The following is a 20,475-nucleotide window of genomic DNA, read 5'->3' as shown; positions in this document are numbered from 1 at the left end:
GACTCAAGTCAGAAGCCCTGGAATGATCTTTCTCTCTTGGTGCACATCGAATCCATCAGGAAATTCACAAGCTCTCTGTCAAAATCTACATAGAGTTTAAGCACTGTTCACCACCTCTACGACTCTGCTCCATCCAATTCACGAGCATCTCTACCCTAGATCATCCAAAAGTCTTATAGCTGGTGTCTATGCTTCTGCCATTGACTGGATTAAAATTAGGACCCATTATGTCACTCCTTCACTCAAAACTCCGTGATGCTCTCCTTTCACTCAGTATAAAAGTTAACAGTTTTTTCAGTGATCTGCAAGGCTCCATTAGATCTTGCCCTGTATCCCACCCTACATCCTTCACCTTGCCCTGGTCTAGACATGCTTTTGCCTTAGGATCTCCTCCTTGTTCCCTCTGCCCAGAATTTTCTTCCTGAGGACACTGCTTATATCCATCTCTCCCTTTCTTCAGGCCTTTCATCCATGTCACTGTCCGTAGCCACTTGCCCTAAATTTCAACTCCGCACTCTACAAAAGCTACTTGCTAACCTATTTCCCATCGACCTTCTTGGATTTCATTGGTTTTTCAACATTTATTACTACCTAAGTCATCCTATATGTATATATTTAACCTTATATTTATATCGTTTACTACTTATCTCTCCCACAGAAATATAAATGCCATAAGCATCGGAGTTGGGTTGCAGTTTTTATTGTTCTTTGGGGTTTAGGTTTTGTTGTGTTTGGTTTGGTTCAGTTCACTGTTCTGTTCTCAGACCCTACAACATCTACTACATAGCAGGTCCTCCACAAATAGTTTCTAAATAAAATAAATGACTAAATGATCTTAATTATATGGTTATTCCTTAAAATCCAGCTGCAGGGGCACCTGGGTGGGTCAGTGGTTTAAAGCCTCTGCCTTCAGCTCAGGTCATGATCTCAGGGTCCGGGGATCGAGTCCCACATCGGACTCTCTGCTTGGCGGAGAGCCCGCTTCCTCCTCTATCTCTCTCTCTGCCTGCCTCTCTGCCTACTTGTGATCTCTCTCTGTGAAATAAATAAATAAATAAAAATTTAAAAAAAAAATCCAGCTGCAGTAGCTTCCCTAGGGGCCATCAGTATGCCCCTTTGATATCTGTGTGTTTAGGGGGTGGAAAAACATTGATGTAGAAAAGTAATTTGGGATTGAGGCCTTGGAGCACAGGAAAATATTAGTGAGTCCAAAAATGTAAAGTGAGAAAAGTGGATCTCTGAGTACCTAGAATGTGTATGAGGATATTATTCAGCTGGGTGACATTTTCAAGAGGTATAAAGAAGTTCAAGAACATTATGAGGAAAAAACCCTGAAAAACAGAAAAATCCATAAACCACATTTCATCTATTTTATAATTTTGCCTCCTAAAGCCTGCCTCTTCTTCCTTTTTCTAGGAAATGAGTAATGATCCATAACAGGGACCACTAAGATCTGATGCTTTTAGTACTACCTTCAGAAAATGGGTTCCATATGGAGAGAGTCCTATGGCCTTACACCCACCATTAATGCCCTCTGCAGAACCTAGAGTGCCAGACAGAAGTGAGCTGTAGATTGGTGCTCTTAAATTCTAGGCTATTTGTGGAAAAGCAGAACTCTGTTAATCACACCTGCCCCCTCTGCTCTCTCACTCTTTGATGGAGAAGACTTCAGTCTTGCTTCTCCTGCCTGGGAGATGCCCATGGATCCTCAAAGAGGCTTTGTTGGGGGATTGGCCAGGTTTATTAGCTAGTGACAGTTAGGAGGTAGGCATGGAGATATGGTCAATTATCCTTGATTTGTCATCTTCAGAAGTACTCTTGCAAAGCACATTTCGTCTTTTAGGGTAATATACTACAGAAAGGGAGAAAAAATACAGGCTAGAGATGACAGTGCCTAGGGGGCAAAAGGAAGAAGTCACAGTCACAATTTATTTGTGGAACCATCAGATAGGGAACTGTTAGCTGAAGGCACCACACATTTATTCACATTTATCCTCCATATCCCTTTATTCAGTCTAGCCTCTGAATTACTGTGTCTCCAGAGTTAAGAGTAATGATAGGAAAGAATAATTAAAACACAGCCTCATTCTAGAGCCCTTTCATTACTATTAATTTGTATTATCTTAATACGATTTTAGGTATGTGTGTATGATCTTTATAATTCAAATACTGGTAATGTAATGCTTGGAACTAGGGGAAGTAAAAAGTGAAATATCACTCATCAGAGAAATAATCTTAAAACTTAGAAATGGGCAAAGGATGCTAATACTTTCAGTGCGGCACTGAATTTCTCTCAGTGTGCTTACTTCATAGCTCTGAGGTGCAGGTGTCCATTTGTTGATTTTTATTGTGTAGATTCAAATAGCATCTATCCAGTGAAACAGAAAACCTAAATGTTTATTGTACTATAAGACACTAAACTGGTTTTATATCTAGCCTTCTAACTTATCTGTGTGTGTGTGTGTGTGTGTGTGTGTGTGTGTGTGTGTGTATAACTGACTTCTCAAATGCTCTTTGGACTAATTTTAACATCTTACTGGTTCCCTCATTAACTAATGAGCAAATAAATCCTTTTTTGTTCTACCTCTGTATGACAGTTATATTTTTAACTTTTGAAATTATACTTTAATACTCCAAGACTTCATTAGCTCTCAAATACCAATCTGTGTTGTAGTGAACTTACCTAAAGGGACCTAAGTAATTGGTAAATAATTTTACGCTTACTTCAAAAACTGAAATATTACATCTATCATTTGTCTTCCCTGTTGTGTTTTTATAACCACATCACCTTGTCTCCCATCCATGTCATAACATAGTCAAATCCTGGTTTTTTTTAGGTCCCAGTCCATACTTGGCCATGATAACTCTGTAACAAGTTATTTTTCAAAGTTAGCTCTGCCTAAGCTACTTAAACAGTAGGCAAGTAGAAAAAATATTCTATAGATCAGTTTTTTTCTCTGTCCTTATCACTCTGGAAGCAGATGTGTAAATCAAAATCTGATACAAGACTATACTAACTTCAAAAGAGAGAAAAATATTCTGAATGTCCTATTGGAGCATTAAATTAAATGAGAAATAATGGCAACAAAAGGTAACGCCATCATTAAAGGTTATGCTGCAAAAAGTTTTAAAGAGGAAAAAACTTAAATAGAATAGTCACAGAAATTACATTTTTAAAACAATTATTGCTCTGCATTTGCTACTGTGTCTTCAATGTGACACTTCCCAACGACGACAGCCAATTCTGAGCATTCGCAGACACAATTTCTTCCTAAGGAAATTTTTTCTTCTAGTTATGGTCAAGTTTTTCTTCATTATTCACATCTTCATTAAGGGAAACCATCATAAAAACAAAAGAAACGTTTGTAAAGATGATTATATGTGAGTAGCATATTCTACAATTTGGTGTTATTTCTTGCTATCCTTTCATGCGACTTTATTGTTGTTTTTAGCAATTTTATTCCAGAAGACGGATGAAAATACTGACATTAAAGGAAATTAAATAAATGAAATAAGAAAAATTGGTAAGTCTGCATGATAGAGTTTGAGAATGCTGTTTCTCCCACTTGCTGACTAAATAAATATCAGTGTTGGTTAATATAATTTTGAAAACTGCTGGTATTCTTTTTCCATTGTCATCAGTAAATAATAGAGAATCTAGAGTCAAAAAGGGAAGAAAATATAAATGATACAAACTTCTCTTCCCAGTGAGATTTCCTATAATATGGTGTTTAATTTAAATCAAGAAAGTAAAACCCTGTTCATGTGAAAAGCCAATTATTTTTGGTAAAAAATTTCTTTAAAACTCCAAAAATTAAGTTAGCCATTTAGTTCCAATTCATGTTCATAATGGTCTCCTTCAGGTTTAAATTTATGAGTAGTTGTTCTGATGAAGAAAATTAGTTTGTGACAGATCAGCCATCATTGATTTAGATACTTTTAAATATTAACTAGTATAAGCTAATTTTTTTTTTAAATTGAGGTCAGATTTGGCCCAAGGTCACACTAATATATTGTTCACTGTCTACTAGTGACGTTTGCTAAATATTACCTTGGGCTACATTTTTAGCATTCCTTCTGGCATGGTGAGATTAGATGTGATGTTTCTTGGCCAGAATAAAACACAAGGTCGATTCTAAAGAATAGAATACTATATTTTTTTTCCCATGCAACTTTGCATTTGCTTATCTATAGTACACAGGCAGTTCATTTTAAAGCATAGGACTTGTGAACCACTACTAGCACATGGTAAATCCTTCTCCTTACTGGATGCCTCCCTACATTGTCCCAGCCTCTATGACTACCTCCTGAGCCCTCAGCAAAATCCCTGAGGAAAGAAAAGCACAGCGGAGGTCAGAATTCTCCAGCTCCAACTGTAATAGGTTGTGGGAATTAATCTTCCCACTGTCTGGGGCAGGTGATCATTTTCATCAAGAAGAAAGACCCCCCGCATACTCCCACCCCAGAGAGCGTTAGAAAGGGAGATTGGGATATGCAAATCTACAAGAACTATTATTCAGTTCTATTATGAGCTATGTAAGATGTTGTAGAACACCAAACAAGTATCAATTATTTATAAAAAGTACTTAGAGAAAAAATAACCCATTGGTAAGTTTGTAATAGGAAGAACAATTTTGAAATGTCATGAGTTATGTTTAATTTATTTTTCTTCCTAAAGCCTTTAAAAAAGAATAATAACCCATCTTGGCCTAAGAGTAGGCTCTGCTATCGTAATCACCCTGTTGCATTCACTTACCCTGATTAGAGTCAATTAGTAAGTGAAAACATACTTGAATTTTGCTCTTCAAATGAAACCCAGGCTGTTTAAAATTCAAGCATTTTTCTCAACCAAACATATGGATACTTACTAATTAAAATTAAATTAAAAGTATGTAAAAGCCATTAATAATCTCCAATACAAAGAAAACTGTCAACTTAAAAATTAGTAATATACAATTATAATTACTTTTCTTGGTATGGCTATCAATTCTCAGATACATGGCACAATAAAATATACTAAATGTGCAGCTATGAGTTTATTTTAAGCTATGTTTTATCTAGAAAGGCACACCTAGAGGTGGGTTGAGAATCCTGATTACAGGATTGTATTTATCAGTAACACAGATTATTTGAAATTTTGAAAATAATGCCCTCACTCCTTGATTTAAATATCGTCCAGTACTAATAGGAGAAACTCCAGAGAAGACCAGTAAGTACACATTTCCTTCTGTATGCAGCTTTCTGTCTCTGGAAGTATCTAGGAAATGTTACTCCACGGTGCAGGAGCCTGGGCTGTGCTCCTTCAACTCTCTATTAAATAAGGTGTCAATATCTGGGTTGAAGTTACGGAGCATGGATAGTTCTTTATATCTATAAGGAGTGCAATGAGCCATCCAAGCTCAGTCAGCAGAGAGAACATTTACTAACAAAATGATTGTAGAGACCCATTGACTTGATGGATGTCTGGGATCGTGTAGCATTGAGGAGCCCCTGACAAAAATGGTAACAGATTTGGAAGCCTTTAACAGGCTCCTTTATCCATCCTAGCATGGTTTATTAGCATGACATAGGCTTCCTGTTTTTCTCTCTTTAATGATACTGTGCTATGAACCAACTGAATGTTTTCATTTGGAAAATAAGAAAGCATTGACATGTTATCTGAACTGTGGTTTCTTTAGAGATGCCAAGGGAATAGATATGCTAATTCTGTGCTTTGAGGAATGTACTGGGTAAGGCCCATTACTTCACTGATTTCAATGGATACCAGGCCCAGGTAAGCAAAGGTTAATAGCACATACCTTGAAATATTTCACTGTGTGAAAGTTTTGACTTAGAACATGGAGAATTTCAGTGACCCTTCCATATACTTTTGACGGTGATTTTCATATTACATTCTCCATAGTAACGTTTAACTCATCATTTGTTAATTAGAATACTTGAAGCAATTTACCTCAAGCTCTTGCTTGATTCTTCATAAAAAAAGCAATTACTATGAAAAGTTACCACATAAATTTTGAAATACTCACAGAATCTTACACAAATAATGCTTTATCATAGAGGAATAAAAGACAGTCTTCTTCATACACACATGAATGTACAAAGACACAATCCTTAGGGAAATCATCAGGAGTTTACAGCAAAAGTGCCAACTGGAATGAGTATTCCTTGGCTTTAAAACTGGAACAAAACAACTCTCAACATTTGCAAAACATTCCTTTATTATTAGAAATAAATTATTTGTATAAAAAATTGCATGCGTCAACCATTGCATTTATTTTTAGCACAACCCAGGGCTTCAGTCCGGTCAGCCATTACAAGAAACAGATTCATTGTCTTATACAAGTTGAACAAGGTGGGACAGGAATGGGAGTTCTCACAATCACAGAAAAATACTTACAAGAATAACATCAGACATGGTTTATTTCAACAGCATTTTTTTTTCACAAGCTAACATTAGTTTTCCTTTTGTGATTTTTTTTTTTAAACCGCTTATGAGTAAGCAATACTTTAGCTTGACACTCATTGGTTGTACTGTATAAAATGGTTTTTTTTTTTTTTCACTCTGTCATTGATACTTTTGGCTCATGGCTACTTCGTGTTCCTTACAAGATTGACTATTGATTTGATTGATTGTAGTCTACAGAGATCTCCAGGAGTGAGTTTTGGCGGTGTCATGTTTATTGTTTAAGATCACATACCAGATTTCTTCACATTGTACCATTTCCCTGTTTCAGATTGAATGATTGCTGTAGCTGATATATGTTGTCTTAGTAGAGGAAGCTGTTAAGACAAATTAAGACAAATTAATAGTATATCAAAATAAATCATTTTGCTAAAATGATTTTAAAAATTAAATCCTATAATCAGTATTTTTATGATATTCCATTTTTACAATGTTACGTATTTTTTAAACCATGTAGTAGGAATTCAGTGATCACAGGAATAATAATGCAGCAGCAGTTTTAATCCATAAAACCACTAGTCTTACTTATAGTATTTAGCAGAAAACCAAAAATGGAAAAATTCTAATCATAATAAATTCAGGTGGAATTCAACTTAAATGTGTGTTTTGACTAACAAAGATACACAGTATGAAAAATGAAAGAACACATAAATTATCTATCCCGCAAAAGACAAAAAAATATTTTTTTACAACCTTAGTTAAAGACCTCAATTCTTTGAGTCTGATTTGATAAGCAAAACCAGGCAAATAATTGTAACTAGTTGTGCTTTGAAAATGAATATTTTCCATTTAAAAACAAATAATAGTTTTAATTTTCTAGTATTTATTTAGAGATGGGGAGAGGAAGAGAGAGAGAAGAGAGAGAGGAGCAGAGAGAAAGAATCTCAAGCAGACTCCACACCAGGTGCAGAGCATGATGTGGGGCTCGATCTCAAGACCCTACGATCATGACCTGCGCTGAAATTGAGAGTCGGACCCTTAACTGACTGAGACACCGTGTGCCCCTTTAAAACAAATAATACTTTTAGACTCTAGAAGTGAACATAGTAAAATATGAGGAACATAGAATATTTGTAAATATGTGTATTGCTAATACATATTTATGCTCTGACTTCAACCAAAGGGTACAAATGAAGATGTTTAAAACTCAAAGACTTTAAAACTTTAAAACTTTAAAAACTTTAAAAGACTCAAAGAAGGAAATATACATTTAATTGTTCTGGTACCAACTCACTATAAAGTAAAACTTACTACTGTAAGATTATTAGAAAGATATGAATAACAAAATATTCTAAGTCAAATTCATACTCATACTTTCATTTTCCGAGAATGTAAACTTAAATCCAAGTTTGGGTTTTTTTTTGGAAAGATGTGATAGAATAAATATCTGTTCTAAAATTCAAATGTGATGTCCTATTTTTCAGGGGAATTTTGGAGTGCATAATCATAAGAAGAAAAATATGAAAAAATGCTAAACATGTATGCATTTCACCACATAAATCCAATTCAGAATGAAACAGATTTTTAGGTAATTATTTAGTTTTTGAATGTTAAATAAGCAAATTATAAAGCTCTTCCTCTGGAGGCATAGGACTGGCAATCAGACTCATTCCATTTTAGTTCACGTCAACATCATAATTGATGGAACAAGTTCTTACCTGAGGCTGAGATCACATAAAGTTCACAATCACAAAAATAAATGCAGCGAGGCTAAGGAAGTGCTAATCAAGCATGTTTTTACTATTTTTTGATTTCATTGAATATTATGAGCCTCATGCCAAAAATAGCTGACATATCTGCTTCTCTTATCTCCATTGTTCACACTTCTAGAAGGGTTATTACTGTGGCACACGGAAAGGAAGTAGGTTTTAGACCTGGTTTCGAACTACATTCTTTTCCCTACAAAATGAGTTTAAAAAAAGATCTGTGAACCAAGTCACTGGGCCTCAGTTTCATCTCTGGTCCCAAATCCACAACATTGGGGTTTTGTGAGAATGGAGGTGGCGTAGGTCTGTGGGGGAGCAGCTGTATCTGGCATAACAAATATGGAATCCTATTTTCCTATTCACCCCTTCCATAAAGCTAAACATCTGTGATGTTCAGTTTGGTGTGAAGTGAAACACAATGATTTTTACGCTTTGTATACTTTTTTTTAAAGTTTTTAACAATTTCTAAACATATAATGCTCTCGTATACTTCTAAATTCCCTGTAAGAAAAGAAACTCTGTACTTCAACTAATTTTTCGAAAGACTTTCATATAGTCTTTAAAGAAAGATGAAGAAAAATGGTCCTAAGAGTTAGAAGAACGACCCTTAAAATGATGGTTCACTGTCCTGCTCTATTCAGTATCTTCAATAGTGGCTCAACATGTAGGAAATATTTATCAAGTTTGTAGATAGCTTGAAAGAAAATTTATGGTACAAATAGAGGAACTAGAGCCAAAAAGACCTTGAAGAAGATGATATTCAGAAGACGTTAATTTAACAGAAGGTGATTTGGATCAGACCATTCAAGGATCGTTCCAACTTTAAGACTCTATAGCCAATTAAAGATTCATACTTCATTTTTGAACGCCTCAAAGTTATCCCCAGGGAAAAAGATGGTAGAATTCTACTGGGAACTCTGGCTATAATTTACAAAAGGAAAGTCATCTTAATTTTTCTAATGGTTAGAAAAAGGGATGCAAGGCTATGGACAGAGATGATTTAGTCAACGGGAAAACGGGGATGAGGGACAAACCGTGAAAGGCAGAAGTCTTGTGAGAATCTTTATCCTGGACGTTATTACAGAGCGAAATAGATCAGAGATGTACGTGTGAGCTACTAGGGAGTTTTTACAGCGGCGATGAATATACTTAGGTGACAATCCGTTTTGGAATACAGCAATAGTGAATTGCCTTGTGGACACCACACTGTGTTCATAAGCAAGAGAAAGCATTTCCACCCCCAGCAGCAGCTGTTTTCATGAATGATTCATGAACACTGCTTAAGGAATACCATGTTACAGCATTTGTTAATTGGGTACAGTTGATAAATTCATGCACATCAACTTTGTTTCTAACTCCCTTTCCACACACTTTTATGAAACAACACTTGACCTTTTTTTATGTGAAATGTAGTACTCTGCAAATTCAGTAATTAACATGGACTCACTGGTCTCCCTTCCAGCTTCACATTATCTGTATTTATTCTGCGGAGATTTTGAAGCTTTAAAACCTTAAATATGTGGCCAGAATTTCTGGCATTAGCAAGTAATCTTTAAGATGAAAGTTTCTAAGTGAAATGGACCTAGAGAGCTCCATGGCCAAGAAGGAAAAGCATCGCATGTACATCAAAAACACATGGCTAATTGAAAAAAAAAAAAAAAAAAAAAAAAAAATCCCAGCAATGGAGTAGCAGCTGTAATTACTCAAATCCTTCACATATTAAAAAAGAAGAAGAAAGAGGAATGCTAAAACAGTTTTTGAATTTTAAGTCTTTTCTATTAATAATAGAGCAATCTACATTTTCAAGGCATAATGACACTTCTACCTTATTTATATGGTGACTTGTAGTTTATAAAACACTTTCACCCATGTCACTATAATGGTGACTTGTCACAAGTCTCACAGCAGGAGGTATGAGAATGCAGCAACATGGACACTGTTCCAGTGGGCTAACCAGCCCTCGATTTACTGAGAACAGACTCTATGCATGCCCACAGCAGGCTTTTTTTTTTTTTTTTAAGATTTTATTTACTTATTTGACAGAGAGAGACACAGCAAGAGAGGGAACACAAGCAGGGGAAGTGGGTGAGGGAGAAGCAGGCTTCCCACTGAGCAGGGATCCTGACGCAGGGCTCAATCCCAGGACCCTGGGATCATGACCTGAGCTGAAGGCAGAGCTTAACGACTGAGCCACCAAGGAGCCTCACCGAGGAGGCATTTTAAATCTGAAGAGGCATGGGGTGCCTGGGTGGCTCACTCTGTTGAGCAGTAGTCTCCTGATTTATGCTGGAGTCATGATCTTGGGGTCCTGGGATTGAGCCCCACATCATGCTCAGCACAGAGTCTGCTTGAGGATTCTCTCTCCCTCTCCCTCTGCCTCTACCCTTGCTTGAGGAAAAAAATCTGAGGAGGCACAGTTCTAGGTACAGCTGGAGGAAAAGTCTTTCCCAATATTCAGATCTACTTCTGAAGACATCAGACACACTTTTAGAAGAAAAAGATTGCATTTCAGTTATTAGGGTTATTGACACTTGTAGGGAGTGTGATTTTAGAAGACTCTTGCCTCAAAACCACTGTTATGTGTCATTGAGGTAACAGGGACACATGTAGGCCATGACAGCTGGTGATAGAAGGGAACAAAGATCAACAGTGGTTCCCACAGTGGGATTGTGGGAGGATGTGTGAAGATTCCATGCGCTGTCTCTCCTGAATGTGTCACTTCATCTGGACCCAATTTATTAAAATCAAACTACGTAAAAGATGAATATACCAGAGTTGCCAAAGTACAATTTAACCATCTTTCAGGTAGTAACTGACTTTTATCTTGATTCACTTTTTGAACTTTCTTTTACCTTCCAGAAAAAGCACCTGACTCCTACAGCATATTACAGGCTAACCTTCTACACAGGCCCCACATTTATGCTCTCTCATTCTTATTTCAGAGAAGATAGGGAAATGCATGCTTGCTGTATAATTTCCACTTCAGTGTCAACAGAAAATAACAGAAGGAAAACGAAACACAAGAGACTTACTTCTGTTAAATATGGGATTAGTCTTTATCAGTGCCGGGAATATTCCTCTTCAGGGAACCTATGTATTTTTTAAAAGGGTGGGAAAAGGGGCATCTGGGTGGCTCAGTGGGTTAAAGCCTCTGCCTTCAGCTCAGGTCATGGTCTCAGGGTCCTGAGATTGAGCCCCGCATCGGGCTCTCTGCTCGGCAGGGAGCCTGCTTCCTCCCTCTCTCTCTGCCTGCCTCTCTGCCTACTTGTGATCTCTGTCTGTCAAATAAATAAATAAAATCTTTAAAAAAAATAAAATAAAAATAAAAGGGTGGGAAAATTTATTAATTTTTTCCCCCCACCACTTGCCAGAAGTGAGTCTGGGGTGACTGGTATTTATTTCAATGTCTGTTTGGTTGTTCCCATTTGCAACCATATTACCTGAAGGTTTTTAGATGGTTGCTAAAAACCAAGTCCAGCTATAGGCTCTGGTGATTCGTAGCAAGAAACGCCGACAGCTGGCCAACAGCAATTTCCCGGCATCCTAGGACAGGTTTTAACTGTGGGCACTGACGTTTTCAAGGTAGGAAAACACAGATAAAATTCTGCCTTCACATCACACGCATTGAACTCTGACACCTTTGATAGTAATTATAGTGCATCTTTTACAAAAAGACCAAATAGGCCCATTATTACTAAATTGCTTACCTATAATCAGAGATGATTATAATGATTTGTTATCAAAACCTGTCTTTATCATGATTTCTCTTGCAGTTTTTCAAGGTTTCATGTTTGTAGAAAGGTGAATACATGGGGAGTGTTTTTGGAATTCTTAAAAGGCTTCTTTATGTACAAATGACTAAATTTGGTTATTAGTGAGCTGAAGGCCATCTTGCTAGAAAAATCTGACCAATAATTCCAAGAAGTCTGATAGTAATTGTAGCCAATAAACTTAACTGATCAATACTTATCTTTTAAGCCATTTCTGCATATGGGGCATTAGAATAGACAATGTTCATCTGGAAATCTTGATGTAAGGAAAGGTTTATGTTATAATAATTATATTAGATAAAATCTACACTTAATCTTCCCTGTATTTCATGTCAGACGTACAGAGAATAGGGAACACATCCCGTTGGAGGAATCTGAGAGGAAGAGTGTATTTTTGCATATAGTTTTATCCTTAATTATTAAATAGGTATGTTATATTTCCAAAAAACAGGAAGCCTGAGGTCTAATGCAGGAATCTTAGCTTTCATATCTTTTTGATCCATCTACGGAAACTACTAATGTAAAAATTGTAGTGTTTTGTTTTTACCGTACTCAGCTACCTGGTATTTTACAATAAAAATCTTCAGCCTATTTGCTACTCTTCCATAGATACCAAAATGGACCAGTTAAACTCTACTGGATTAATTTGGTGCTGGTGTGTTGTTATCATGTGTTCCTTCAGGGGTGACTACAGAGAAGAAGAAGGAAGGTCAGGAGGGGACAAGTGGAGTAGTGGCTGACAGGAAGGACCCTATTTTCAGGGTCATGAGGCTTTCAGAGAAGAGCTCTATTTTAATATATCCAAAAGGGTCAACTTGGGGGAAATAAATATTAACTATGATTTAACCCAACATGTTGGCCCATTCGTTTTCTCATTTCCCTAAATACCATATCATTTATTTGTGTAAGGTCTTTGAGCAACCAATAAACCAATAAAGAACCACCAATATTGAACTAACAAAGATTGGAGAGTAGTTCCTAAGTGCTAAAAGAAAAAATACATAGAAGATAGTTAAAAGCTTCAGATGCTTGGTAATGCCTCAAAGGGGAGCCACAAGAGTCATATTTGTAAAAGAGATTTTGTGTGCATGGTCACGCTCTGGATAAGAGCCACTCGCCTTGAAATCATTTGGTTCTAACCAAATGGTTCTAGGTGCCGTGACAGTCTCATGGTGTGCGAGTAAGTAGCACCATGCCCCTGGAACCATGCAGCAGAGTCCCCGAGACTAGAAGAAGAATGTTCAACGTACATCTATTAGGAAGTGCTCCCGCTCTTGGCCATTGGAAAGTCTACAGATGACTTACTGTTGGTTTCAAGACTCTCACAGAGTTCGTTTTTCACCTCTCCATTTGGTCTGTCATTTCCTTTTTGGATCAGTTTGCTTTGCATGGTGGCAGCTGTCACCACGGCCTTGAAGCTCCTCTTGCGTTTTTGAACATTCTGCTCTGGATGAAAAATTATAATATAAACCTTGGGCATGTACAGCATGCCCAGAGACACCGAAGCACTTAAACTCATGGAGACAGTAAGTGTCGTTGTCTGGATGTACATCTGAGGGGAGGAAAAAAGAAAGAATCAATGTTGGTGAGCCTGATCTAACATCAAACAGCACAATCATTGTCTATAATGATTGCAGCTTCTCTGCTCAGGGTACATGAGAAGGGACGTCGAGAAATTGCCCTTAATAATAGTCAAGCAATTCTTTACCCCTACCAGCAAATATGGGTAAAGTTGTCTTGTTTATGGACCCTAATTCCTTAAGACAAACACAAACAATTAAGCTGATGAAGTTTTGTTTCCTTTTTAGATTATAATTAAACATATATAAGAAAGGGAACAAAGCCATTCTGGCCAAAGGCTAACACTTTATGACCTACATTCCTTCTTCAGAGAGGTGTTATTGTTTTTAACAATAAACTTAACCTAGCAGGTTATAGTGGAAACTGAGTGGGAGTGAAATATTCCAGAACATCACTATTGCCCAGCATTGCTTGACTAATGCTAGCATTTGCATCTTCACATCATGACTTAATTTCCGCTATCAAACCTGATAAACCTCACAAGCATGCCATACGGGCTTGATATTTTTTTTTATGTTTTTTTTTTTTTTTTTGAAGATTCTATTTGTTTATTTGACAGAGACAGAAAGCGAGAGAGGGAACAGAAGCAGAGGGAGTGAGAGAGGGAGAAGCAGGCTTCCCGCTGAGCAGGGAACCCTATGCAGGGCTCGATCCCAGGACCTCCGGGATCATGACCTGAGCTAGCCAAAGGCAGATGCTTAATGACTGAGCCACCTAGGCACCCCCAGTCTTGATTTTTTAATACAGCCCACCCCTCGGACAATTCCAGAGGGTTTCTCAATGGTGGCATCATGTCAAAGTAAACATGGGTGCTTTAACAAAATACATGACTCTCCTCCAAAATTTAAATATGCCCTCTGGGCATCGTGTTCTGGCATCTGCATTTTTAAAACTCTCCTCCTATGCTGGTTCCTTACACTTACTGCACTGAAATTGGCTGCTCTGGTACTTAGAACAGTCTCTCTGCAAGATTCTTCTTCCTAGAATCTAGAGGTCAGCAAGCTGAAAAAACCAAACCCAAAATCACTTTGGCTTTTTCATTATGGTATGAAAATAGACATGATAGCATTTTAATCCTTTTTTAAAAAATTTCTCACTGTTATTTATAACTGAAACAGAAATTGTGCATTTAGGGTGTGCAACTTGATGTTTTGATAAACAAATATACTGTGAAATGATCTTTGCTCTCAAGTTATTAACATATCCATCACGTTGCCTAGTTACCACTTTCTTTCATTGTTTCTTTTTAATGTTTTTGTGCTGAGAATGCCTAAGATCAACCCTCTTAGTGAATTCCCAGTCCATAGCACAGTATTGTAAACTTAGTTGCTATGATGCATATTAGATTCCCACAACTTACCCAAGCATAACTGAAACTGAATGTGTTTTGACCAACATCTCTCCATTTCCTCCTTTCCCTCCAACTGGCAAAACACTGTTCTACCCTCTGCTTTGATGAATCTGTTTAAGATTCTACATATAAGTGGGGCGCCTGGGTGGCTCAGTGGTTAAAGCCTCTTTCTTCAGCTCAGGTCATGATCTCAGGGTCCTGGGATCGAGTCCCACATCGGGCTCTCTGCTCAGCAGGGAGCCTGCCTCCTCCTCTCTCTCTGCCTGCCTCTCTGCCTGCCTCTCTGCCTACTCGTGATCTGTCTGTCAAAGAAATAAAAAAAAAGATTCTACATATAAGTGAATTGTGCAGTATTTATCTTTCTGTGTCTGGCTAATTTCACTTGGCATCATGTCCTCCAGGTTCATCCATGTGGATGCAAATGGTGGGATTTCCTTCTTTTTAAAGAATGAATAATATTCCATTGTAGGTATATATCATATCTTTAAAAATAAAAACCTTTGACCTACTTCCAGTTTTCATGTCCTGAGCTTAAAATACAGTGTCCTCCAAATAACTTGGAATACTGAGGCCACAAAGAAGTTCTTAGAGGTCCCCTTCCTCCTATCTCGGATCCTTGTTAATATCTCTTCACTCTAACCATGTCTCTGAAAATGTAAAGTTGTCACATTGTATCAGGCAATCCCCAGAACCCAAACTAATTGTATCTTTTTAAATAAAGGATCAAAAACCACACACCTTCAAAAATAAGTACTTGAATCAGTGCTTCTCTTAACAGAGGGCAAGGCTGTGAGGTAAAGAACTGTCCAAACAATAAGAACTTTAGTTACTTGTACTGAGAGACTATCCTTGTCATGAAATCACACCTGAGGGTGACTGAGTTTACTGTTCATCTACCACTAAGGCTGTCCTTTGCATAAGACCTCATTGTGAGTATGGGAATACCTTCCAATAAGGTGATATAGATGGGTTTGTTTCAAAGTTCACTTCCTCCAGGAAGTCCTCCATGATAAACCTTAACTTAATGATAATGTTATAATGGTGTCTTATTTTACTTCTAAGCACTGATGCATTGAAAAATCCATAAAGTGGATCATTTACCAATGCATAATTATGTAATTATGACTGTGATTTATATGTAGTTATAACTGTAATTTATATGAACTTTTTAGTAACTCATGAAATGCCCAACTAGGGTATAAACTTCCTTAGAGCCTATAATCTACATTCTTTTACTTATAAACTTCTAAGAAACTATACAAGATTCTACACACAAAAACTACTGGAAAGCTGCTCAGTATTCTTAGGTATATAAAGATCTTCACGAAAATTAGATTTCCACAAGATCTGATTTACACAAATCATACAGAGTATGTCTTCCAAATTTTTCCACTCTGTCAAATTGACATCAGCTATGGCTATAACACAGAGTGGAAGACATTTTAAGTAAGAAACACAAAGTGATGAGGTATGAATCCAGATTCTGGGTTGGGCTCATACATATTAGCTACAATAGAGATGTGATTCAAATACATTCCTCAACAAAGTGATAAATTACTACACATCATGACCTCTCCTGCCAATAAGTGAAATTCCGTGTTCAATTTGAGAGAACCAAGGATCTACTACAATTAAGAAAGTCCTGATAAAATATGGATATGTGCCTTCAAATCCCCCAAAGCTTTGCCATCTACTTTTAAGCAACTTATTATTATGAATACTTATAAACTTCAAAGTGTTAGTTAATCCTCTCTAAATTTCTACTTACTCTCCGGTTAGCATTTCTTCAGGAAGCCTATGCAGAAAATAGGCTCTAAAGAAAGGACATTAAAGTAGGGAAATGATGTCCCCAAATGCAAACTACAGACATAAATATCCCAAAGCCACTCAAATAGGCAACCATCAGTTTTGTCCCAGTCAGCCCCTGCCAACTCAATTTAGCTTAAAAAACCAACCAACCAACCAAAAAAACCTCTAGAGGTCAAACAGACATAAAATGATGGGAACACCCACACTGATTAACTGGATTCTTTTCATAAATCTTAATCTGTTGGTCTTGCTAAAATGTATACTACTAGTCCAAATAATATGTAATTACCTTTCTATTTTGAAAACCTTGCAATTTTTCTCTGCTACCATGAATATAAATGGTAATTTTTTTTCCTGATTCAGAATCATTTCTGTAATATATAATAATTTAATCTTGCTAAACATTAGGCATGAAGAAGATTCTGGATTGCTAGTTTCCATATTAAATAAATTACTGCAGTCTGTCCTTTAGGCAAACCAACTCAATGGAAGGTGTAATAAACAAAGACATGAGGATTAGACAGTACTATGCTTAGTGTCCAGGCTTTCCTTCAGATACTATGCTTTCAAAGTACACCAAAGGCCAGTTTTACTTATGTAAAATTAAAACAGCATTTGAAAAATTTTCATGTGAAGTTAATACAGAAAAAGCATATATACAGAACTGTACCCTAAAATCCCAAACCTTAGGAGTGGCCCAGCATTTGTTACAAGGCATTGTGCTGTGAGTAAACTAAGTTTTTGAGCTTCATCTCTGAATATTTAATGAAATGAAAAAGTCATATATACATAACCCCAGTGAAAACAACAGCAAAACACACAAAGAAATAAAAATGCCACCTGTTCTCACTCTAGAGACACTAAATCTTCAGCATCATGCATTCCAAACATCTTCCATATTTAAAAATAAATGTAGAAATTATATCAGAAGATTGAAAATGAGCACCCGATTCCAAAAAACTCATGGATTTTGTATAGCTATAGAAAATTCTAATTATCTGAGCCATGTAAGAAAGGAACACCACTGCTTATAGTTTTTGTTGTTGTTTTTAAGATAAAGAAGTTTATAGAAAATTCTGGAGTTGCCTTGTGGGTGGTAAAAGCCTCAAGTCAACCCACCAGGTGACACTCTAAATTCTAATAAAACTTCCCTGGCAATTGAACAGCTGTGTGATCTTATTTTCCTCTCTGACCTTTAATTTCTTACCTATGAAGTTTGGGGAAAATAATACTTTTCTCATAGAAGGGTTACAGGGTGGAATAACATAATCTTTATAAAACACCTCAAAGGTACAAAACAGCAGTAGCTCAACAAAGATCATTTACCCTATGGCTTTGAATCTAAAAGGACATTAACAAAGCATCCTTCCAGGTACCCAGGATAAAGAGAGGGGGCCTGCGAGTCAGTTACCCAAAGCAGTATTGTTTAGTGACTACCTGACTGCTATGCTCTAACTCTACAATGTCAAGGAAAAGGCTTTTATAATCTTCAAAGTAGGCAGAATAAAATTTTGCCCAAAAGTCAACGCTATTTGCCGATGTCAAGGCTATATTCACTGTCTGTGCTACAGTTCTAGAATAACACACTGGCTCTCTGCATCAAAGTTCCAGTGAGTTACAAAGTTCCAGTGAGTTACAGCTCGCCGGAAAGCAGAAGAGAACAATGTTAACTCCCTAGAAGCAACATAAATCCATTGAGAGAGGCTAACAATAGTACTGGATCTGCTAATGTAACCTTCTTTTTTCCAACTTTTTTTTTTATGCCCCACCTTCTGCCCCCTGTCCCTCTAAAATATTAATAACTAGAGGAAGGGGCGTATTTTTTCTGTTATTACCCACTGGTAGCCTCTCACTTCCTATACCTCCACACCCCCGGGATATTTTGAACCTGAAAGAGTCAGGTGCATTGAAACAGATTTAAATGATCCCTGGAGAAGCCAAGAAGGGCTGGCACAGTGGGGCACAGTACCACGACACCTGTTCTGGGACCTACTCTAGTAAGTTTTCTTTCTCCGCAGCGGTCATTTGTGCACACCCAGGGTCTCCTGGTCATGGCCTGGAATCATTAACAACTCTGGGAAGAACTGAGGAGGGAGGAGATTGTATTACTTCAGGGAAAAGCTCAGTCTTCTACCTGCACAGAGAACTCCAGAGACTCCGATATCCAACCTGGTAACTTTTCAACCCCTTAGTAACAAAGTGACCTATTATGAGACCTAAAACCCAAGGCAGGTTTGTGCCATCTGAAAAGAAACAAATTCATTATTTACTCCTGAATATTTCTGCCTTGTCTTGGATGGTTGAAACTCACTTTTTGCTACAGTCTACCATATTCTGTTTGGCTGCTTTGCATGTAGTCTGACCGGTGAGAAAGCTATGTTAACACTTACGGCCTGACTTTCTCTGCTTCTATTACCTATCCCCTTATCTGTGTGTCCCTCGAAGTGGCACCTGAATCCAGAAATAGATTTTCTTTTCCTTTTCAGCTGGGCTTCAGTCAATGGACCTCAAAATCTCATTACTAGATGTCATTAAAAAAAAAATTTTTTTTTAAACAGACAAGTTTATAAAGCAATTGTGCAGTTTCCTTGTGGTGGTAAAAGCCTCAAATCAACCAATCATGCAACATCCAAACTCCACTAAAACTCCCATGGCAACTGGGTACAACAAACATCAAGACAACAATGCAACTCTTCGGGCTGAGCCTAGATACCAGTGAGCTATCACCAAGTCTCTACCAAACATTTTACAATTGTTTCTGTTTTGTTTATTTCAACTTGTTGGTTTCTTCTACTTAGCCAATTCTGAGGGATCTTCCTCATATCTGTATCATTTTTATATTGACATACCCCAGACCTCAGTCCTTAAGTATTTATCTATTTATCTGTCCATCCATCCATCCATCCATCCATCCATCCATCCATCCATCCATCCATTTATCGCTCTGTCCTCATTGCTCTCTTGACAATCACACTTGGCATTATAGCCTTAAACCAGGACAGGGTCCCTGAGTGTGCTACCTGAATACACAAGTTCTTTTACTCAGAAGTCCCTTCACACTTGATTTAATGCTCTGCTGTCACTGTTCTGAAATTCTTAATAATTTTTGAATAAGTAGACCTGCATTTTCATTTCACTGGGCCCTGCAGATAATATAGGTAGCTCTGCCTTGGAAAACTATTTACATGCTGACTAATTCCAGACTTCCTGAGGAAATCTAATCACTTTCTGGGTATTCCCCTTGGATGTCTGATTTGTAAAACTAACAAGCACATGAACCATTTTCATTCCTAAACTTACTCTTCTAGTCATCTTCTTTATCTGAATTCCATCATTAATCTTCCAAGGGACAAAGGCTTTGAAATTGTCCTTGACTCCTCTCTTACACTCTTTATCTATGAAGAATCCTATTGATTCTACCTTCAACTTTTGTCCAGATGGATCATTTTCTACTACCTCTGCTGGAACTACATTGGTCTTAGCCAACATCATCTCTCATTTGGGTTATCACGAAAGCTCTCCTCTTGACTTCTCTTTTCCCCGTGCTCCTTCTGTCTGCTCATTGGATTGATCTTAACACAGCAGACAGAATAATCCCATTATTCATAAGTCAGGTCATCCCTACTCTCCAAACGTTACAATGACTTCCCATTGATGGTGTGCAGACATGGCCCACAAGGTCTCTGAACTGACAGGGCTTTCCTTTTTCCCTCATGCATTCTCTTCCCGCCATACTGGCCTCCTGGGTGATCCTGTAGCATACCAACCATGATTGTGATTTGGGGCTTTTATATT

The 20,475-nt window shown here is 37.3% G+C and overlaps 1 protein-coding gene across 2 annotated transcripts in view; it reads right to left on the bottom strand.

The window, feature by feature from the left end:
• Positions 1–6,730: 6,730 nt before the first annotated feature.
• The window catches only part of LOC111152012 (glutamate metabotropic receptor 8), a 757,409-nt gene continuing 743,664 nt past the window's right edge, over positions 6,731–20,475 (bottom strand). Inside the window, exons 9-10 of one of the 2 annotated variants that reach the window (XM_022510280.1) lie at positions 13,245–13,491; positions 6,731–6,780 (exon numbers count right to left, since the gene is read on the bottom strand). In XM_022510280.1, coding sequence (XP_022365988.1) covers positions 6,731–6,780; positions 13,245–13,491 — 297 coding nt within the window. Of the gene's footprint in view, positions 6,781–13,194; positions 13,492–20,475 lie in introns of those variants that run through there. The other variant, XM_022510281.1, reaches the window with a different exon arrangement.

Source organism: Enhydra lutris, unplaced genomic scaffold (assembly GCF_002288905.1).
Source record: "Enhydra lutris kenyoni isolate GAN:26980312 unplaced genomic scaffold, ASM228890v2 scaffoldscaffold27, whole genome shotgun sequence".
NCBI lineage: Eukaryota > Metazoa > Chordata > Mammalia > Carnivora > Mustelidae > Enhydra > Enhydra lutris.
The sequence above is the reverse complement of the archived record's forward strand: the minus strand, read 5'-3'. Positions and strand labels throughout refer to the sequence as shown.